The 22,124-nt window shown below is 48.4% G+C and overlaps 9 protein-coding genes across 9 annotated transcripts; 6 read left to right on the top strand and 3 right to left on the bottom strand.

Moving 5' to 3' along the window:
- Positions 1-28: 28 nt before the first annotated feature.
- GL50803_009368 (Pyruvate formate-lyase activating enzyme) lies at positions 29-1,075 on the bottom strand (the record flags this gene model as incomplete). The annotated part of the gene is made up of 1 exon (XM_001709688.1): positions 29-1,075. One exon carries the CDS (start codon positions 1,073-1,075, stop codon positions 29-31), a length of 1,047 nt encoding a protein of 348 aa, XP_001709740.1.
- A 92-nt stretch (positions 1,076-1,167) lies between these two features.
- Positions 1,168-3,609, top strand: GL50803_009367 (uncharacterized protein; the record flags this gene model as incomplete). Its single annotated transcript, XM_038046414.1, has 1 exon — positions 1,168-3,609. The coding sequence occupies one exon, from the start codon at positions 1,168-1,170 to the stop codon at positions 3,607-3,609; it is 2,442 nt and encodes an 813-aa protein (XP_037901973.1).
- Positions 3,610-3,654: 45 nt separating this feature from the next.
- GL50803_009365 (Kinase, NEK) lies at positions 3,655-6,495 on the top strand (the record flags this gene model as incomplete). The annotated part of the gene is made up of 1 exon (XM_001709689.1): positions 3,655-6,495. The coding sequence occupies one exon, from the start codon at positions 3,655-3,657 to the stop codon at positions 6,493-6,495; it is 2,841 nt and encodes a 946-aa protein (XP_001709741.1).
- Positions 6,496-6,789: 294 nt separating this feature from the next.
- Positions 6,790-8,907, top strand: GL50803_0014933 (uncharacterized protein; the record flags this gene model as incomplete). The annotated part of the gene is made up of 1 exon (XM_001709691.1): positions 6,790-8,907. The coding sequence occupies one exon, from the start codon at positions 6,790-6,792 to the stop codon at positions 8,905-8,907; it is 2,118 nt and encodes a 705-aa protein (XP_001709743.1).
- A 32-nt stretch (positions 8,908-8,939) lies between these two features.
- On the top strand, positions 8,940-14,072 carry GL50803_009363 (uncharacterized protein; the record flags this gene model as incomplete). Its single annotated transcript, XM_001709692.1, has 1 exon — positions 8,940-14,072. The coding sequence occupies one exon, from the start codon at positions 8,940-8,942 to the stop codon at positions 14,070-14,072; it is 5,133 nt and encodes a 1,710-aa protein (XP_001709744.1).
- A 35-nt stretch (positions 14,073-14,107) lies between these two features.
- On the bottom strand, positions 14,108-14,905 carry GL50803_0020195 (5'-methylthioadenosine nucleosidase, S-adenosylhomocysteine nucleosidase; the record flags this gene model as incomplete). The annotated part of the gene is made up of 1 exon (XM_001709693.1): positions 14,108-14,905. The coding sequence occupies one exon, from the start codon at positions 14,903-14,905 to the stop codon at positions 14,108-14,110; it is 798 nt and encodes a 265-aa protein (XP_001709745.1).
- Positions 14,906-14,937: 32 nt separating this feature from the next.
- On the top strand, positions 14,938-15,882 carry GL50803_009359 (uncharacterized protein; the record flags this gene model as incomplete). Its single annotated transcript, XM_001709696.1, has 1 exon — positions 14,938-15,882. The coding sequence occupies one exon, from the start codon at positions 14,938-14,940 to the stop codon at positions 15,880-15,882; it is 945 nt and encodes a 314-aa protein (XP_001709748.1).
- A 121-nt stretch (positions 15,883-16,003) lies between these two features.
- On the top strand, positions 16,004-21,619 carry GL50803_00102108 (Clathrin heavy chain; the record flags this gene model as incomplete). Its single annotated transcript, XM_001709697.1, has 1 exon — positions 16,004-21,619. The coding sequence occupies one exon, from the start codon at positions 16,004-16,006 to the stop codon at positions 21,617-21,619; it is 5,616 nt and encodes a 1,871-aa protein (XP_001709749.1).
- Positions 21,620-21,647: 28 nt separating this feature from the next.
- GL50803_0028856 (uncharacterized protein) lies at positions 21,648-22,109 on the bottom strand (the record flags this gene model as incomplete). The annotated part of the gene is made up of 1 exon (XM_001709698.1): positions 21,648-22,109. One exon carries the CDS (start codon positions 22,107-22,109, stop codon positions 21,648-21,650), a length of 462 nt encoding a protein of 153 aa, XP_001709750.1.
- Between the last annotated feature and the right edge of the window lie 15 nt (positions 22,110-22,124).

Raw genomic sequence — 22,124 nt, forward strand, 5'->3', positions numbered from 1 at the left:
TGCAATCTCCTCCTTGGTTATGCGAACTTTATGCGAACTTCCCATAGATAGGTGTTCCACACTTTCCACAACAACCATCCTTAAGATTGCAAACCTTACCGTCAAAGCCTGTCATGCGAGAAATAAGCAGTTCGCCACACTGGGGGCAGCTCGTATTCAAGTACGATGTATCCCGCACATTGCCAGCATAAAGATAGAGGAGCCCGGCCTCCTTGCCGAAGGCCAAGGCACGCTCTAGCGTTTCTGTCGGAGTTCGTTCTTTGTCCAGCATTTTGTAGTCAGGATGAAACGCAGAAACATGCCACGGAATGTCCTTTCCAACAGATGCGATGAAATTAGCTATATCCTGCAGCTCCTCGCCTGAATCATTCATGCCGGGAACAATCAGAGTCGTGACTTCAACTATGACTTTTTTCGTGCTATAGAGGAATTTAATTGTGTTCTTGACTGGCTCAAGACTACCGCCCATGATCTTTCTGTACGTTTCCTGTCGAAATGTCTTCAGATCGACGTTGATTGCCGAGATCATTCCCACCAACGCATCCAGTTGCTCCTTGCTTTCAAACCCATTCGACACATAGACGTATGATATGCCTTCTTTGGCTGCTAAGCAAGCAATGTCATAAGAATACTCAAACCATATGCTGGGCTCGTTGTAAGTGGCTGCAATATGTCTGATGCGTCTCCTCTTGCAAATAAGTATGATCTCATCCGGCGTTAGAATGCGCCCGTCAGATCTCTCCAGACAATAGTCTTCGATATCCTGCACGTTAGGCTTGTCCATACTGATGCTCCAATTCTGGCAAAACTTGCATGAAAAGTTACAGCCTATGGTGCCTATACTTAGTATCGCCTCTCCGGGATAATAGTGATAGAGGGGTTTCTTTTCCATTGGGTCAACGTGGAGGGCGCTAGGCTTCCCCCAGACGGCCAAGTACAGTTTTCCATTATCGTTATAACGGACACCGCAGATCCCCGATTTTCCTTCTCCAATGGTACAATAATGAGAACAACAAGTGCACTGAACGCTCCCGGGGGTCTTGCCTGGTCGGTAGAGAACACACTCACGCTTCATTTTTTGCCAAGGAGTCGTTCCGTGCGTGGCTGTTTAAGGACACACTTAGGATTTTGAGGAAGTTAGTCGTTATCACAATATACTGTGACTAAATGGAGCTTCTGGAATCCCTCATTGCACTCGCAGAGATGCGGCCACACCAGATCAGAGAGTACATATCTACAGGCCGAAAACGGCTAATGGATGCAGTTCACGATGGCCTGACTCCGTATCAACGTACAGCAATCACAATCCAGATCGATGAACTACAAAGACACAGGCTTCGACAGTTTCGACTACTTGATTTCCTTCTTGGCTTATCGACAGCCGATTCCTCTGTCTCAACGGCACTTCCTATCTATGCTTATAATAACCTTGCTAAGAGCAGTATCGAAGCAAGCACAAGTAGGGAGCCGAGCGACCTTTCCTCGAGCAACGACTCTTTCTCGGACGTCTCTTTGAGTGTAGCAAACCAATACGTTATGTTTAGATGCTTACGCAATGGCGTAACACACTACAGATCAGAGTACGTCCTGCATCTTCTGGGCAAGTCTGTCTCACTAAGAAGACGCTACGGACGGCGCTTTCTACTTCCTTATCGGTTTTTCTATAGCCAACACGAGGACACTGTCCATATGTTTCTTTCTTTACGGGATTACATGGTTCTTTTACCGTTAGAAGTTATTCTAGAGAACTTTGCAATCGCACGCTACCACCTCTTTGCAAATCTGTTCTGCTTCTTTATCAAAGATCTCTTGGATGTGATGGCGCTTTTTCATGAGCATGAGATTGTGCTCAGCGGGGATCTATCTCATCTATGCGTTGATAGACTCTCTGGGAGAATAAAGCTTAACCTGTGTACGTATTCTGTCCCAATACCTCGTAGTTATCATGCTGGAGTAGAAGAGGATCTGCGTGCCGTTGCCAACCTAATTCTTCGATACACCCATGACTCTACGCTTTATCCCATATCCGATGTGCAAAAGCAGTTACTCCAGATTGCCTATTCCATACATCAATCAGTAAGCCAAGATCACAGTGATCAGTTCCTTGTGATTCCTAATCTATCTGATGTCGCCAAATGTCTAGCTCAGCACCCTGTGTTCTTTAGTAACGCGTATCCTTCGATCTCTATTATTAACACGGACGTAGTGGCGGTCTTTACTACTGCGCAAGAGCTCAGTAAGGAAATGCAGGTTGCCTCAATTGATGAAACTGCCGATTCTATCTATCCTTTAGCAGATAGCACCCCTAGGGCAGATGCTTCCCTGTCACGGTCACCAGGAAGTCAGCATGATTTTGATAACTGGTTTACTACTGCCTCTTATCAACCTCTGCCACCTATAGGCGCCATGCTTCTGGGAAGTAACGCTGCTGCTACACCAGCCACGCGGTCACGTACACAGGGCCCTGAGTCTTTAGAAATAGAGATGCTTGGTGACAGCCCGGTACATTTCGAGAGCACGTCATCAACTATTGAGTCATCAACTACCGGACTATCGCCTGAGCCTCGTCTGAATCTCGAGTTACAAGTAGGACCGCCTCCCCCTATTCTCTCGACAGCAATGCGAATCAGTGATCGCTATACGCACAGTTGGAGAACTGTAGAAAGACTTAAGAGGGAAACTACAAAGACCAACGTAGAAGAAAACAGAGAAGGGCCGCACAATATACACTGTTGCGCTAAGACTAGTGAACAGTGCCTACCACCAGGGAAGCTTTTTCCGGTAGCAGTGCCCCAATTCCCCGTATCTGCCATATCGATCATTCAGGCACCGTCTCCTCAGCCTCAACCTCTGCATCAACGAGCCGCCTCGAATCCACCACCTTCCAACACGATCACAAGACTCCAGATTGCAAATCCAAACACCAGTCCCATAAGTTGGTCTCATGTGCCTACCAATGTACCCCCTGGGAAAGGCAGAAAGGCATCGTTTGGAGGGAGTGTACTGACAACGAAGATCTCACGTGGTGAGCATAGAAGCAAAAGTCAGCCTACTCCGGCTATAGCGCCGATTTCGAGAACAATCTACACACTGAACATTGGAACAGAGGCACCAGCACGCAAACCAGCGCAATTCCTTCCTCTGAAACAATCTATTCCTATAGAAGCCCGGCCTGAGCCTCAGGCAAAAGGTATAGCTGGATTGACAACAGTGGCGCCCCCTGCGTTCCCGTCAGCTTCAGGACAAGCCTTTCGAAGACATTCTCATAGCGCAGCTCCACCTCTCTCACAAACTGAGGTTACCGAAAGCATTTCTAAAGCCCTAGGCCCAAAGGTACCATATCAATATACGCGCAATCCGGTATCTGTAGCGCATCAGCCCACGCTCTCAAGGTCTCTCAGTGCTCAACCACGTGCAAGTACTACGGAAGACGTGGAAGACTATGACGTTCTATACTCACGGGTTACTCTTCATGCGCCAAAGTTCGCAGAACCTGTACGGCGTGTATTGATAGAGAGAAACTTCAGTATCGCCGCATCTGCTCCAAAGGCCACCAAGGATATCAACCCAATCGAGGAGCTGAATCAGGCGCTTGTAAATTATTGGTGATTAATTTGGGGCATCTTCGGCAATCCTTGGACGAAATTCAAAAACATGTCTGACGAGCAGCTAGGCGCGAAATATACGCGCCAGGATCTGATTCTAACTAGCGAACTGGCTTGTGTGTATCGTGTCTTTTACAGAGAGCTTGATATGCAGCTTCTGATGCATGAATATACCCTACAGGGTGCAAAGTACTCTGATGAGCTTCATGCCCATCTAGCCGCTATGCAGGAATTAGATCACATCTACTTAGACTCCTTAGTTGATAGCATTTCTCTTGATAGCGGAATAAAGCTATGTGCTATTTACGATCTTCATGATCATGGGTCCATTTCACAGGTGATGTCAAGCTACACTGAGCAGAAGATACCGATCAATGAAAACATGGTCTGGGAAATCAGTGCACAAATCATCAGTGCGCTGCGGTATTTGCACAGCCACTCTTCTGCGGCAAATAGAGGCCTCCCCTACACCCATGGCAATCTTCGGCCAAGCAACATCTTGGTGACAGATAGCAATAAGCTTGTTCTAACAGCATATGGTTTTTCGCTCAATGACCCACGGATTAAGCATCTCTGTGAACCCGACTGGCAGTATGCTGCCCCGGAGGTTCTTTCCAGTCAGTCCTCAGGTGATTATATGCCCCATAGTGATATGTTTTCCCTTGGTCTTATCCTGTTAGAGATGTGCACTGGAACACCTGCTTCGTGTCAGCGTAGGGAGGATGCACTAGATGTACTGAACAACTTGCAACTTCCACTTTCAATTAGCGGCTACTCTATTGATTTGCTAGAGTTCATCAAGAAGCTTTTACAAGTGGACCCTAGTTGTAGAATGACTGCAGCGGAAGCAGCCAACCATCCTGGCATAATTGAGGGCCTCAATAGAGTTTCTACCAGTCGACACTGCAGTCTCGAAACTATTATTACACAAGAAGATTTACAGAATACGGAGCAGAGTGACATTTCCTTGGCCATACCTGAGAACCTGATGTCCAAACATCTATCTCTAGCACCAGAACCCGAAGACAGGACAGACGAGATTGCTCAGCTGTTAGAACTTATTGCTAACGATAACCTAGAGAAGTTGCTTGTTTGCCAACAATTCAACAATGATTGCTTCGCTCAACATGAGCGTGTGACAACCTATTTAAAGACACCAGATGTCATATGCAGATTACTTACCTTAGCTTTTGTGCCAATAGAACAGTGTTCAGAAAAATCTGCTGAGAAAATGACGGCTCTGGTGATGCACCAGCTTCAAGGAGAGGCTATCTCTGTTATACAAGAATGTGGGTACGGAGCCGTTGTTCTGGAGTCTCTACTGCTACACCCCTACTTGCTAAACATCCCTTTTAGCATGCTCTCCAAGTTTATTGAAGAATATGAAGCAGGTGTGCTGCCTCGGCGGCTAGTGTATAGCAAGTACGATATTATTCTGTCATCGTTTAACAAGCTAATTCTCTCTATCATTTCTTCTCCGAGCCGATTGCCGGGACTGTTCAGCGCACTTTCTAATGAAAACACGTCATGGATGAGTCTCTGGATCCAGGGCATAGTCAATCCGCATATAAATGAAGCGCTGCGGAAACTTCTGCTTGATCAGGAGTGTCGTCGCAATCTAACATACAAGAAGCTAGACGCCTTTGTAGGGGAATTAGATCTAATTGGGCGTCTGCTAAAGCATCTGATCACCAGTGATTCTATTGAGGCATATGCTAATCTTGAATCTGCAGCCCACATTCTCCTGCAAATATTAACAGCTAGGGTTCCTTTTTTAAATCTTCGGGTGCTTGCGGGAACAGAAGCAGTAATAGAGCGGGTTTTGTCCCCCACCATGAACACACCGGAGGCCTATCCGAGATTGCTCATCCTTTTAGATTTCATAGTTTGCGTTACCAGCGTTGTTATCTGCAAGAGCACAGTCATATGCTTAAGGTCTCGGCAAAAAATCAATGATCTGCTTATGGACACTAATGCCGTCGGGATTGACAGCGCTATGCTGCTATCGTGCTTGGAGGCTAACGACCGGGCAGAGATGCAGCTCTTTTTAGGCACATTTTCGGCTATTGAAGGCCTTTTTGCGAGGATTGAAGACCTGCTCTCTACGGTGTCCAATCCAATGATTAACTATTTGTGGATTGATTTTGTAGCTCGGTCCTTACAAATTACTAACGACGTAAGAACAGAGATCTATAAGTACCAAAACAACTGCCTTCCCAATGATGGGATCGACAGTGCTAGCTTCAACGTGCCCTATGCATACGGGCTTAAGCCCATAGGATATGGTATGCTCCTGGGGCCCAACTCTGTGGCGCGCACCGGCGCTTCTGGAGTAAGGAACACCGTTGGCCTTGATGACACCTTTCTGCTGGATGCCAATACTGTTATCTCTGTTTCGATATACACAATTTGCAAGAAACTAACAGAAACCAATCTCCTCTATCTCTTTGCACAGCATGCGGCAGCCAATCCATCATTCACAATATACCATGTTCGGTTTGTTAAGATAATGCATCTAGTTTTTGAGTACGGACGCATAGACTTCAGAGTACTAGATAATGGTCTCAAGCGGTCTCGTTTGTTTGGATTCTACGAGGCGATGTCCGGCCAATACTTACATAGGCAACAGCAGCGTCTACCAACCGATAAGATGCATTGTAGCTTTACCTGCCACCTAGTATTTTTTCTTCGACAGGTGATGAAGATTGCAACATTTGGATCGCAATACGCCTGGGAGGCTGAAGGCAAGTCAGACCAACTTCCTAAGAACCTTGCAGACTTGAAAAGACTATTGGCCAAAGTGGATGATGAAAACGCCGATAAGATAGGGCAGCTCCTTATAAGTAGTAACTTTCTTGAACGTTTCAGTTCAATCTTCCTTTCAAAATAAAACCTTCTTCATCAAAAGGCAACGAGGCAAGGATCTGCGATAGAGGCTAAGCGGGCAGACCGAGCGGCTGCTCTGGCGGCGATTAAAAACAGTAAATCCGAGAAAGCCCCGCAGAAAACCTTTAGTCAACCGACAAAACCTGAGGCCAGAAAGGTCGTCGTTGTCAATGCTGGGCAAAAGAAAATCGTCAACGCCGCGCCTTCCTCTGGTGCAGCTCCACGGGTGGCAAATACTCCACAAGCAAGGGGTGACTCTGGTCCTGCATCTAGGCGCTCCCCGACCCAGGCACAAGGAATGCATGTGATCAAGTCATCTTTTCTTAATAGTATGCTTGGTAATAATAGAAACGTTGACACCGGCGTAGTTTCTCAGGCTCGGGCCGTCGACCCAAATGAGTATGGAGAGAGTGTTTCTCTCGTGGACCAGAAAGATGACCAGCCAGCAAGGCTCCAAATGAGCGAGCAGACCGCAGCTACATTAGCACAGCTTAATCTTCAGCCACCTACGTTGTCTCATCAAGCAGCACATCAAGGGCAATTACAGCAGCAACAACAGTTACCACCCCGGCAGGTACAGCTACCCCCTGTGGATAATAGGTATTCCTCTGCAATTACTTCCATGTCTGACCCGTCAAACTGCAATATTCCGGGAATGGGCAGGGAGCCGATGCGTGTCTCTAAAACGCCTGCTACAGATGTTACGCATACAAGATCCAATCCCCCATTCACCGAGCCTGCCAAGCCGACGGTCAAGAAGAGCATAAACGAAATGACAGATGCCGAGTACGCTGAGTATTCTAACCAAAACATGAAGAAGTATCAAGCAAGCCTTTTGCACAAGCTATTTGTCACAAAGACGTGCACAGCAATAGACAAGCAAGAGATTGATGACCTGGTCAAGATAGACAAGGAGTTCCGTGCTCAGTATCTCCAAATGAAGCAAGAGGCTGACCGAGAAGAGGAGGAGACACGACGACGTGCAAAGGCGGAGGAAGAGCGTCAGATTGCCGAAAGAATACAGATGGAACTGAACGCCAAGCAAGCAAAACTAGATAAAGTGTTGCACGCGCGCGCAGGTCATTTCGATGAAAGTGAGTTTGTCCCGGCTGAGCCTGCTCCCAGGACTAGATACATTCCTCAGGACGAGCAGATGCCGGCAGCTAGTAGTGCACTTCTAGATAAGATGCAAACCGAGCTCTTATCTACGAAGTCACAGCTATCAAAGGCTCTAGATGAAATTGAACGTTTAGAGATCGAAGTACGCAAGGAGCGGGAACAAAAGGATGCCTTGTCTGCCACTGTCGAGAGCTTGCGTAGGGAACTAGAAAAGGCCAGAAGTGCAAACCAAGTTGTATCCACATCCTCCTCTGCAGTGCAAATGGAGCGCCCTATAGAGTCGCCCGGGAAGAGCTCGAGCATGCCTATCCACAATTCTCCTGGTATCAGGCCTCCTTTGCACGTCGGCACTAACCGTACAACAGACTCCCAAAGCCGTCAGCCTGGCCAGTTCTCGGGACTTCCTCAACAGAAGGAGCAGCAGAATGAAGAGACTTTCATGGATATCCTCAAGAGGAAGATAAGCACGACGCTGACTAACGTGGAATATGCTATTCCACTGAAGAAAAAGGATGGTACGGAGAGGCCAAGCAGTCCACGACGTATTTCACATGCTCCACCAGTGCCGCCTTCAGCACCAAATATTGGACAGGCCTCTAGTGGTATCACTAACAGCTCCGCTTTAAATGACACCGTGTCGTTCCTAAATGCACAGGAGTCTATATTGCAGGTTAATGCGAACCAGGGCCCACAAGAGCCAGACGATGCTTCGCTGTACTCGATAAAGCAAAATACACTCAACCCTTATATGCAAACCCTTATTTGCGAGAACGATATTCTGCTGGTTGATTGTGACAACCAGAGTATGCAATCCACCGATGCCTTCAACACCTCAACAATGTCGACCGGTAATATTCCGGAGAGCCTAATGCATGGCCCAAATGCTTCGTTTAACCACAGGATTCGCTCTATAGACCCGAGTGATCATCATAACAGAACGCAAGAAACAGAGAATAGAGATGATAGTTTCCCCCTATATGTAGATTCATTGCCAACCAATAGCAATCTTAGTAATAGCCTTTTAACAACTGAAGGACAGCAGAGTGCTGAAAACAACAAGCCCCAAACGAATTTCATAATGTCCGACGACGGTCTTGTGCAGCGTTCAGCAGATGAAGCAGCTGCGCGCTCAAGCAATATTCTTGGGCACCCCTTTACTGTGCGGCACGTCTTGCAAGATGGGTCCAGCACTCATTTTCTGACGCACAATAACCTACGAGGTCAAATGATTTTCGATCACGATAGCGATAGCGACGGTTCTTTGCTGACAGAGAGCGTTCCTGACGAGCCTTCTTGAGAACCAAGTAAACATAAAAACCATACTCTTCCATGCTTAATCTTATCCCTCCCCGAAGCTTTGTGCTTCAGGAAACTATCCAGGAGATCACTGGTCTAGTTGCGCATGCGCAGGAGCTCACCACTCTATACTTTAAGGCTCTTTGCGACTTCCATGTGTTGTTTCCTCTATTACAAGATATACGTTCTGTAGTTGCACAAATCAGTGCCCTCAGCTCCACTGTTCCGCTGGCAATGGATGGAGTTGTTGCCTGTTGCGTTTCCTCTGTTCTTGCCTGCCTCAAACGAGTTATAGAGGCCACTGTCACAATAGGAGAGTCATGTCTCTCTGCCATTACTCCAACATGGCAATGGAACGATCACATCTACGAAGTACTTCACTCAGCGTATGTCCAGACCGTGCTTGCCGTTAATGCAGCAAGATTTAAGCACATATATAGCACCTTGCCTCTGAGCACCTCTCTCACGGTTAACTCCCTCTACATCATCATTTGCATATTCTGGGAGAACACTATCGGCTACAGGCCCACAGCGCCGGCGTCCGAAGTCCTCTCGTCTCTTCTCAATTGGCTGGACGCAAGAGGCTACTATGACAAAAGCACGTCCATCAATAAGACAGAGAAGAGTAGAGACAGCTTCCTCGCAGATATCACTGGCGCCGTGCCGAACAGCGCTGTCACCCCGAATGACCTCTTTTGTTATGCGCACATCTTCAACTATTTTCTCTATGAAAGCCTTTGCACCAATCTACCAGGAGTATCTCTGGAGAGTCACCTCTACGAATTGGTTAAGGAGGCCAGATTGACGTTTATGGATAATGTTTTCCCCGGTATTCTGCCACTCACCAACGTGACGAATCAGTCATACATCAATCCCTGCTATAACCTACCTTCGTTCGACACCTTTTGGCTCCAGTTTGATCTGTCTGCATATTCAAAATCAAGCTTGCCCCTCGCAATCGCCTTTCCCCGGCCCGAGTTTATTAAAGACACCGTGCGGTTTAGCGAGGAAAGTGTGTTGCTGAATGAAGAATACATTAAGATATCTAATTGTCATGTCCTGGTGCAAAAGCTTAAGCTGAAGCTGAAGCCAATTGACGATGCCCACGATAGCACGCTCTCCAAGGTCTATACAGATCGTGCTACAAAGCTTCAGGATCTTTATGCTTCTATAACGCAAAAGCTTAATGGTGTAGATGCGACTAACATCTCTTCTATTCAGGACAGGTATCTGGCCAACTTGATAATACTGAGGCAGCTCAGTTTTTGCTATCTTCCATCAGACTTGAAGCATGAGCATCTCTCGTACTACACTTCTAGGCTTCCGGTCCCGATACTGGACCTGGGGATCATCTCTGTTCCGTATTTGGCGGAGTATCTCTTCCACATCTTGAGGCACAAGTCTCCTACAGAAAGCCCGATTGGGATCCCGGCAGACTTCGTAACACACGTGTGTGGTACGCGGGTCTTCTCGGATACAGCACCATCTGTGGGTACACGGCCACCGCAAAAGGACACCATCGAATACCTCCTTTTCTGTCTCAACCAAATACACCCGCATAAAGGCCTGCACATAGACTTGCACGCAGATGAGCATCTCCGCACAAATGTCGTACCAAGTAACTCGGGAAGGGACTACGAATTATCGCAAACGTTGTTACGCACGGTCAACGGGACTCCAATATTGATCCAACGGTATATGGAGCGAGAATGCAAGAAGGCCATGCTTTCTAATAAGATCAAGCTCACTGCAATGAAGCTACACCAAGTGCATCTTCTGGTCAAGCAGTCAATTGACTCTGTCATTAGCGATTGTGTGGACTCTATTAAGACGCACAACACGACGTACAAGCACATGACCAAGGAGGATATAATCCAAGAACTTTTTAGTGCAAGCGAGATTGAGGGCTATGAAATGCTCACTAAAGAGAAGTCTATCGGGGATGAAAAGCCAACTGAGCCAGACAAACTCAACAAGCTAAACGATCATGTTTCGTTTATCGTTTCCAAGATGATAACCATATGCTTGAATACAGCCATAATTTGCGGGAGCGAGTTTGACAAAGAACTGACAAAGATTACTGGGTGCATACTTCCGTTTGGTGGCCTATCTTGTAGGTTGACTATGAGCTATCTGAATAAGCTTTATAACAGATATAGCTCTATCTCAGAGCATCTCACGGAAGGAGTTATGGGGGCGATCTCGTCGCTTTGGGAAATAGTAGCGGCCAAAACAGGCTATTCTTCCGGGGCCTTGGATCGTATTTTGGTGTATAGAGGTCTGCACATTAAGCAATCTGCGATCACATCACCCGAGTTGATCCTTCCAAGCATTTGCAAGAAGGACGATTCTCGCTTGAACTACCATTCGTCAAGGTTCCGGGACGAGCTCCTAGCAACATGCTCAGGGCGAAAAGAGTGTGACAGCCCCTATTTGGGGGGCGGTCCTGAGTTTCATTTACATCGGAAGACACAGGAGAATGAGTACTTCAAAGGGCATAGAGGACGAGTCCTTTACCACGAGGCCGGGTACCTGCCCCTTCGCACCTTTTCCCTAGCCATGGTTCAAATGGCTTCAAATTTAAAGTTTACTATCTATAACGATCTGTCTCTTTTAATCTTTATGTTCAAACACCTTCCTATTTCTCTATCACGGTCTATTCTTATCTGCCAGCTATATTCTCAAGCGGTTCTCAACATTCCCAAGATTCTATCTGCATCTATAGCCTGTACAGAGCTTTTAAAACTCAAGCTACACCCTTCCACGACTACCAGTTACATGAGCGCTTTCCCTCTACAGGAATCCTTTTGCGTTAAGGGCAGAGAGTTGTTGGATAAGCAGTCTATTGTTCCAGCTCTCCTTTCTGATTTAAACCAGCTAAAATTCAACATAGTTGTTTCAGGAACCCCCGGATCTGGGGTCACAACGTTGATCAAATATCTCACACTTTCTCCATTGTTCCAGTATATAGAGCCGCTTTCGTCGGCAGCAGGAGAGCCAATCCTCTTCATGGAAAGTCACATGGTGTCAACTGACAACAACGCAGACCGGCTTCCATGGTATTTCAATGCCGAGCAGCATGCAAGAAGGATACTTGCCAAGCGAAATTCCACAAAAGACTCCCTGTCAATAGGCTCCTGGTTGTCCTGCGATAGTGGCTGTAGAAGCACTTCCTCTGCCGAGAAGACCGAAAGCGTTCAGAAGCAAGTCGAGAAGGAGGAAGTTTCAGCTAAAGATAGAACCGACACAGTAATTTGCCAGCTGCTGCAGGAGATCAAAGGCATTTCTCTGGTCTCTGGTGCTCTGGATCTTTTTAACATTGGACTGGATGACGAGCTGAAGGTGGCAATGGAAGGCGGAAAGAATATATATGAATATGATGAGAATGGCACGGCTATTGTTACCTACAACCACGTGGCTATTAATGATAACAGCCTCTTTGTTGCTACACCCCCAAAGCAGGTCTCCTACTCTCAAAGTAATGGCCTAGAAACGTGTGGTGGATATAGCAACTTCATGAGCTTGTTCAATACTGAGGCCACAGATTTTCGCCCTAAGGGGCTCATCGACTATGACTCGTCTTCTGACTATGTGTTTCACAATCGCTATGTTGGAGATGAAGCAGCAGATTCCTTTTCTGCCAATGCCCAGGCTATTAAACTTAGTGACCGTTTTGACCAAGCTGTTGCATCCTTACCAACCGTGCTTCACGCAGATATTTTCAAGGAAATAGAGCGCGCAGGCAACAAGCAGGCAGAGAAGGATGTCCACAGCTATGCTACCGGCAAGGAAGCAACACAAGTTTTGAGGAAAAAGCTTCCGCTCATTGACTTCAAAATGATTCGGCATGCATCTACTCTCGAGCCCATGGAACACTCTATTGATCTTCTTCCATTCTATTCTGGAATAAAACTTAATTTTATAGATGTGCCTCCTCTATATGCTTTTCCAGGAGCTAGGTTAAATGCGACAAATGGCTGCACCACCGAGGAACAAACACGCGAGGATCTTGAAAAACTAGAAAAGAATCTGGAGACATCCGTAGCAAGGCAAAGCAGTATGCATGCAGAGCTGTTGACTGCTGTTCAAGCCATCCATTCCATGTTTATGCCTCCAGGACCAAGTTATGTGCCTAGCGCAAATCAGATCTTTATTTCACCAGAGTTTCTTGCGGCTCAAAGAGAAACGGCAACAGCGCTAGTCAACCCACAAACTCGTCAAATACAGGCAACAGCCCTCGAAAGGCTCATCGCAATAGTTTCTGAACAGCATACACGAGCCAGCCAACAGTTCGTTGCGGAAAATACTGTCATAGAGCAGTTTGTTGCCACTCTGAAAGTACAATACGACAAATTGAGTCTCGAAAACCCTCCTCAGCAGCACCTTGTGGATGAATATAATCGTCAGCGCCAGCTTCTTGAGACCCGGAGAACAGTGGGAATCTCGATCAGGAATCTCGTCGACAATCTGAATAAGGAACTGATCACATTGCAAAGAATCAAGGCACTGAGTTCAACTATTTTGTCGGTTGACACGGAGATTCAAGCAAGCAAGCAGAAGATTGCTCAAGCAAGAGCTATGCAATCTGTGACAAGGGACACTGCGAACCAGATCAATCCAGTGCATCTGGAGCAGATTGGCACACTCATATCGAATGCAGAACTCTTTATTTATGTCTATGATTGTACATCATCCATCCACCAGTTCGGTGTGGATCAGCAAGTAGTGGAGAGCCTCGCCTCTTCATCCTTATCTCAAACATGCACACCACTCTATCGCTACGTACCCGAAAGCGTATATTCTGATCAAGTGATCACCATGTCTTCCATTTACCAGAGGCTCTCTGCCATTGGGGCGACAGTTCCTGGCATTATAGTATGTAACAAATGCGACAATCTGGTGATAAACGGCTCAATAAAGACGCTTTGCTTTGGCCTCAGACTTGCGGAGCTCCTTGACTGGCCCCATATCTTTGCAAGCAGCCGCACCGGTGCATTTATCAACAGCGTACTTCGCCCAGTCATCCTGCAAAAAACGCGATCAATCGCTGGGATCCTTGAAGCCTATGGAGACTCTATTGCAAACATATATAGCACACCGTTTCCTTTACCCAACGTAATCCCCGCCGCAGTGCCAGAGTTCCTTTCTCTTCTGACCGACCACTAATACGGATATCTTTAGTTTACAAAAGATACGGACCTCTATGCCACCTGCGCAAAGAATGAGGACAGGATAGCATAGAGTACCTTACTAGCTACGTGTGTGCAGTATGCATCATAGTTGTCCAAACCATTACCGTCACAAAGGTCTGACACTATCCTGAGAGACACAAAGGGCTTAGACGCTTCGTAGCAGACCTGCCCCACAGCTCCGCCCTCCATCTCAATAACGAGTGCTGCAGGAATCCTTTTGATAAGCTCCATCTTCTCGTCTACATTTTCAAGGAACTTATCGCCGGAAATACTACACCCAACGTGGAGGCGTGGCCAGGAAAGACCGTGGGTCTCGCGCACACACGGGGGGACAATGGTAGAGTAATTCTTCTTTAGAAATTCCTCTGCAATTCCTTGCAAGGTTGTTGTGAGGGCTTTGTCTGCATGCATGACGTCTACGCCTATGTTGACGATAGTATGGCGCGGGACAAACGGGTAGCAGTTGAAATCGTGTTGCATCACGGAATCGACGACAATAACATCTCCTATAGCGATACCCTCCTTGAGGCCGCCCGCAACCCCGGCTGCGACGATAACATCGGCGTTGAAGTGGTCAAGGAGCACTACCGCCGCAGTGCCACTGCAGACTTTCCCTATTCCACACTCGCACAGGACGAGAGTGTACTTTTCGAAAAGCTTGGTAAAGTATTTCCTTCCGGCAATAACCTCCTCTTTATACGATTCTTTGTCGCCAAGTTGCAGCTTAAATGCATGGAATTCTGTAGGCATGGGTATGATAACTCCAAAGACCGGGGCTGTCCGTCTTGCTTCCTTGGAGACGAGCATGGTGGAAGTAAATTTAATAATACAGGATTCTTATGCAGAAAAGGCGGAAGGACGGGAATTTGAATCAGACCGTGTCCACGTACGCAGAACAAGTCATTCAGGATGGCGAATGCTCCAAAGAAAGGATCGAGCAGCTGGTCGGCAAGCTAAGGCCATGCGAGCTAGGGCTGCCGAAGCATTCAGAACAGGTCATGGCTCTTCAGGAGCTGGCTCAGGTTGCTGCCAGGGACCAAGAGGTTGCTGCATCCACAGGTACCAATGATGGAGTGTTCGATTCATCAGAGCACGTTGTGCAGGCCATAGTCGCTAATAACAAGATAGGATTGATCCTTGAGCTTCTGGGAGACACTCTTCGTGAACTCCCTACGGTGCCTGCAGAGTCCAATAGCCGGGTGCTTCTGTGCAGCGCCATCAAGAGTCTTCTGATTCTGGTGAAGTGCTGTTCAGATACATTGGATGTGTTCGAGATCTTCAACTATCAATCTTTCTTTACAGTCCTTTCGTATGTTAGCATCGTCACTGAGCTGGCAAAGCTGGATAGCTCCATTAGCGACTTCGCGTCCTTATGTGCAATACTTTACATATACTGTATTTACAATGCTGCCCGCCACGCAGATCACATGCAGATGGGCGTCTCCGATAAGCTCTTCAAGCTGATGGATACCCACAGATGTGTTGCAACAGCACTGAATTTATACACTGACGGTAATGTGAATCTTTCGGAAGACTGTATCATAACACTGGCAGAGTTCCTAGCCGTCTTAGCCGAGTCGGAGATGTTTCTGGACCATGCGGATACACACTTTGACCAGGGCACAAGCGCTTTATTTCTGCAATTCTATGACAAAGAGATAAAGGGAGCAATGCAGAATCAGGAGGAGCGACGAAAGCTGCTGTCTCTTGAAGAAATAGTAAGTTTCATTGGAAGAGAGCTGCCGGACGTGTGGTCGGCCTGTGCTATTGAGGACAAACAATGAAAAGTGGCCTGGCAATACCCTGCTCCATAATTTCGGTAGTGAACCTGGTTTTAGATGTCCCAGAGCCTGTCCATGTCCGCCATAATAAGACGATCTCAAAATTAAAATAAATTAAAAACCTATGGCCAGCGCCTTGTCTATTAATGAGCTGTTCACCTTGCGTGACGCGCAGGTTCCCGAGGGGTCCTGCTCCCCTGAGCACTTGACTGTGTCGTCGTCTTCTGGGATCTGTGTATGCGTGACCACTGGGGAGGCAGCAAATTTAACTGTTGTTAACACGGTTAACCCACAGGCCACAAAGACTTTCCCCATTCAAGCACAGCACGCGATCCAGCACAGGAAGAACCCCAACATCGTGGTCTTGCGCACGCCAGTCCTGCTCCAGACCCTCGATGTTTCCACTATGACCCCTTATGGACGTTTTGACTTTCCGAACCCCATTGGAGTGGACTACTGGGGCTGGGCCACGGACGAGAAGCTGGCACTCGTCTGCCCCGATGCCGTCTACTTCTGGAATTGCATGACGGGAGAGTTTTCCCCAGGGTTCGCGCGGGACGTGAGCTTGACGAGCACCTACAGTAACTCGCGCATCACTGACCTAGCCGTCTCGTCTGACGCAGACTGGGTCGCAATCACTGCGCTGGGCACGGACCAGGCAAACCACACACAGGGAATGATCCAGCTCTACTGCTTTAGCAGGGCATATACCCGTATGCTTTCAGGGCAGTGCGTGACTTTTGTTGACTGGCAGCTCGATGCGACAAGGCCGAAAACCACTCTTCTGGCGTATGCACACAAGCCTACTGGGTCGCAGGAGATCACAATTAACATAATGGAACCTGCACCACAGGTTGGGGCTGACGGCGCCTCTATCTCTGGCTTCACAACGAAGGCCGTTCAGGCCACCGTGAGCGCCGCGCTTGTAGGCGTGGATCATCCTCTGTTCTTGAGGGGAAAGGAGAAATACGGTTTTCTTTACATGTTTTCCAAGCAGGGCAACGTTACCTTGGTGGATATCTACAGCGGCCTCTTGATCTATCAGGGCCCCATTTCGGGGGAGATGGTCTTTGCTATCGGAACGTGTTACGAAGGTGGGACTTTTTCTGATACCCATGACTTTATAGGCATCACCACCGATGGCCGGTGCTATGGGATTGGGGTGGATAAGATCAATCTGGTGAACTATGTCATGACTAAGCGTGGCCAGCCGGACGTTGCCTACGCCATCGCCTTGCGCACGGGGATCCGGGGCGCCGACTCTTTATTCCAACAGAAGCTAGATGGCTATCTTGGTCAGTACCAGTGGAGCGAGGCTGCTGAGCTTGTTAAGATAGCTCCAGCAGGTGTCCTTCGCACAAAGGCCACAATAGATCGTTTTCTAGCTGGTGCTGCGTTCACTGCACCAGGCGCACCAACGCCAATCATGATCTATCTTACGCGGATGCTGGAGAACGATGGCAAGCTAGCTATTGAAGAGGAGTCGATGGAGTTGGCGAAGTTCCTTGTTCAGACTTCTAATGTGAGTACCATCGAGACGTACATTAAGGAGAAGCGCTTTTTTGCAACCGAAGGGTTGGGCGACTACTTGGCGTCTGTGGGTCTCGAGCAACCGTCGTTCACCACGTATGCTAACGCTGGGTGCCACGAGAAGGCCATTGCCTGGCTCATTGCGCACAACCAATACGCTATCATCCCACAGTATGCACAGAAGTTCCCAGAGTACACGCCAGACTATCCACGTATTATAAGCCAGGCACTAAAGCAGGCGGAGCAGAGACCTGATGGCGCATCCACCATAGAGAGCATATACCAGTTTTCGCTTAGCATCACCCAGGCACTTGATGCGACCACAGACGGAGATAAGATTCTAGATATTGCAGATTGCTTCGCTGACATAGGGAGGGTGAACGAGGCTACAACAATCCTCCTGGAAGTTTGCAAGCGCTACAACTACTCCGACGATACCGTTATCTACCAGTCGATGGTTATTGAGCTCAACAGAGGGGTGAACCAGGCAGTCGTGGATGCCATACAGGCTAAGGGCGTGCTTGCAAGAATTAACCGGGCAGAGATAACTAAACGCAGCGAGGAGAGCGGACTTTATCAGCGGGCGTTTGAATTCTGTGATTCCGACGCAGAATGTCGGCGCATCGCATCAACCTATGCTGCAAAGCTAGGGAAGTCAATCTTCTCGTCACCACGGTGGTATGGCGCGTATATCAAACGTGCATCGCGCTTTTCAAATCCAACCGACGATGTTATTAAGAGTCTTTTTGCCTTTCAGCAGCAAATGCTTGAAATAACAATAGGCGGGGAGCGCATCTACGCTGACCATGTTGCCATGGGCTTTGCTCTCTCTCCGATCGTTGTTTCTAACGTCAGTCTGTGTGTTACTGTTGTCAAGGTCTTTGAGAAATATGGAATGGGTAACTCCGAAGCCCTCTACCTTTTCTTGTCCATGATTGCGCCCACGTGCCTGGATTCGTCCATCCACAACTTCCTTCTCCGCACAATTCTTCAGCTGGATTCAAAGACTCTTGAACTCACACACATAGTCGCTGAAGATCAGTATCTGGACCCGAATGAGTGCTTCACCATAATGACTACCACGACCCCTGCAAGCCCGGACGCCTTCCTCCAGGCTTTCCTTACTTTTTGCGAGCGGTTCCATCTCGGCAAGAAACTGGGTTTGTTCCTAACAGACTCCATCACCAACAAGGTTCTAGGGAAAGACACGTTCTTTACACTGAACGCAGCAACGATTGTAGAGGCGTTCATCGGTGGACATGGAGTTGCGCAGGCGCATGACCTCCTCTTCGGTCTGTTCGAAGGAGGAGTGCTGGCAGTTCCAGAGAGGCCTGCCCTAGACGCCGTTTTTTCAGCAGACATGCTCAGCAAGCTGATGGAAAAGCCTGCAGTTCAGGCTGGTTGTGATATCAATAAGGTTGTGGATGCCTGCTTCACAAGCTCTCGAACTCTTAAAGTCGGGCGCTCACTTCTCGAGAAGCGTCTAGCATCCGGGACAACAGACACGTTTGTCCACACTGCGTTTGCGAAGCTACACATGGAAGAGCGCAACGGCAATGCTAAGCGCCTCCTCATGGAGGACCCTTACATCGACCACGCGCTCATAGGAACCTTCATTCTGGAGTCTCCGACACACCGGACCGATGACTTTTTAGTCGATCTTGCAATGACATCGCTGACCATCGGGGCTTTTGGACCAACGACTGCAGGCGCTGATTTTTCTGACCACATTATTAACGGAGAATGCGCCAGGATGCTGGTCTTAGTTGCCTACGCAGGGAGTGCTTACAAGGAGCTGGCTGAGAGGCTCCTCTTGCACAAGTGTAGTGAGCTTTGGCAGCTGGCTCTTGTCGGAGTTATGAACGAGGACCCAGCTTCCGACGTCATCAAAGCAATCACGCAGGGTGGGATGCGTCCGATGAGCATGCACAGGGACATGCTCTTGCAGGTCTTGGCGCACAGCCCGCCAATTCCTCTCGACACGCTCAGCGATGCACAAATTTTCGTTCTATCTTCGTCTATTCTTGCCATTAAGAATGAGAGCGATGCAATTCCAAGATATCTACAGGCGATACTAGAAAAGATCATCACTTCTCCGGGCTCTGTGCACGCAAGCAATCCGGGCATGCAGAATCTTCTCATCGTTACCGCCCTAAATACAAAGGACTATCCTAAGGTGTCGGCCCTTATTCGCTCTGCAGACATGTGCTATGACCAGGACGTAATTGCAAAGGCTTGCGTGGAAACGGCAAAGAAGAACGAGTACCCGCCTCTCTACGAGGACGCCTTTGAGGTTTTCCACCGCGCCGGGCGTCCCATTGATGCCATTCGAGTACTTTTGGACAACATCTCCATAGACCGTGGGATCACTTACGCTAACTCTGTGGGCCTTCCTGAAGTGTGGTCCTTAGTTGGATCGGCCCAGCTCGAAAAGGCAAGTGCTTATGCATCCGAGGATAATGGGCGCTTCGCGTTGAAATTTGCTTGTGACGCAATAGCATCGTATTTGACCGGAAGATGGACCGCTGACTACCGTAATCTTATAATCACGTCATTCAAGGTTTCAAAGGCGTTTATGCACACGCACTCTGTTGAGGTTCGGAGTGAGCTGGCCGCTTTGCTGGAGTATTTAAGGATGGCTCGTGTTGTGGTGGCACAGAAGGGGGAGACGTCTTCCCAAGCAGAGATAGATACCGCAGTCATGTATTGCCTGGCCAGGCTGGATGACTATGGTGCCCTCAGCGAGTTTCTGGAGTCAGTCAATCCACGCGATAGTACTGTGATACCGAATCGCGGAGGAATAAAGGAGGTCGGAGAGAAGTGCTTTGCTGAGGAGCATTACAAGGCTGCAAAGTACTTCTTTGAGTTTGTCGGTGACTGGTCACGACTATCTCTTACGTTGGTCAAGCTTCGCTGCTTGAAAGAGGCGGTGGAGGCTGCTACACGCGCCGCAGATCCTGAGTGCTGGAAGGCGGTAGCTGCAGAGTGCCTGGAGATCCGCGATTTTGAGCTTGCAAAGTCAGTCTTCCTCAACCTCGTCCTCGTAGAGTCTGAGCTTCCGTCGATAGTGCAATATTATGAGGAGTATGGTTTTATTGAGGAGCTCCTCGAGGTCCTGGAGGCAGGCGCCGAACAGCCGCAAGCAGCCACATACACCTCTATGGAGACGAATATATTCACCATCCTGGCAATACTTTACTGTAAGTACATGTGGATTGTTCGCAAGACAGACCCCCAGCGTCTACAAACGTATATCAAGACGCACGGAAACAAAATCCATATCCCGACTCTTCTGCACTGGACCCGTGAGACAAGGCTCTGGGGAGAGTACGCGTATCTGCTGGCAGCGTCCCGTGACTTCGACAAGGCTGTCGTTGAGATGATAGCCCATCCCCCGTCGTCTTTCAATCATGATGTTATGAAGAAGGTGATAGGACGGGTCTCAAATCCTGAGTTGGTTGCCCAAGTCGTAAGCTTCTATATTGAGTACTCCCCAGAGTATCTCTGCGACTTCTTAAAGGCTTGTCAGCTCGGGGTTCCAAATGCCGACGGCTCTCCAGGGATCCCTGCTGCCTTGGATCCTATTCGAGTGATTGCTATGGTGAGATCCTACGATTGCGTCCCTATGATTAAGTCGTACCTGGAATTGTTTGTAGGTGCGCACAACCAGGAAATTAACGAGACCTTGATAAAGATTTACCTTGAGAGCTATGACGACGAAGGCCTGAGGAGACTTATTGCCGCAACGACTGCCTATGATGCACACGCACTCTTAGACAATTTGGTATCGGAGGATCAGACAGATGACATGCGGAAGCTTGCGGTAGGGCTCTATGGACGCCTGAATCGATACGACGAGGGCATCAAATTTGGTCTTCAGAATTGGTTTTATGAGGACGCTGCGGAGTGTGCAGCGGACTCGGGACAGATCGAGCACTGCGAGGCATTGCTACGCTTAGTCTGCAGCTCGCAGTTCCCCACGCCGAAGATCAGAAAGGAGGTCTTTGCTGTCATTCTCATTCGCTGCGGCCACTGCATCAGGCCCGACGTAGTCATGGAGTTGGCCTGGGTCAACAGAATGACAGACTACATGATGCCATACATGATCTCCACGTTGCAACGCTACGGGTCTGCAGTCCGCACACTTGCGGGGTCGATTGCAGAAGCAAGAGGCATGATTCCGGCGCAGCAAGCACCCCAACAACACTAGGCCCTGTTCTGGATTTCAGAGCAAACAACTACTCTTGTAAATTTGACGTCTTCGATGCTTTCTCTGTTTCGAGCTTGGATTCTAGTCGCCGGCGAGCCCTCCAAAGAACTTTGCGGCTGACCGAGCAACGAAGAAGTGTGGAGACTATGCTGTAGTAGTGGGCTAACGGGAGATTAGGGGCCTCCCTAAGAACAGCTGCAGCCACGTTATCCACATGGGCAAGAAGGGGGAAAGGACTTTCGTCGGTGTGGAGAACATGGTGCAGAGCAGCCTCGTCGGCAATGACTGAGCCGTCTACTCGTATGGAAATTCGTACAGATGCGGAGCAGCCTGCAGATTTGCAGATAAGATGAATACGTCGAGCATCTGCTTTTAGGACTCGCCAGCGGGACCCTCTTGTGACGATATGGTCCGAGTAATACCTAAGAGCGTCGTCCTTCGAGCAGAAGCGCCTCTGCGAATCAAGCTGCTGAACAACAGCTGCAGACATGGGAAATTTGTTCAC

Source organism: Giardia intestinalis, chromosome 4 (genome assembly GCF_000002435.2).
Source record: "Giardia intestinalis strain WB C6 chromosome 4, whole genome shotgun sequence".
Lineage (NCBI taxonomy): Eukaryota > Fornicata > Diplomonadida > Hexamitidae > Giardia > Giardia duodenalis.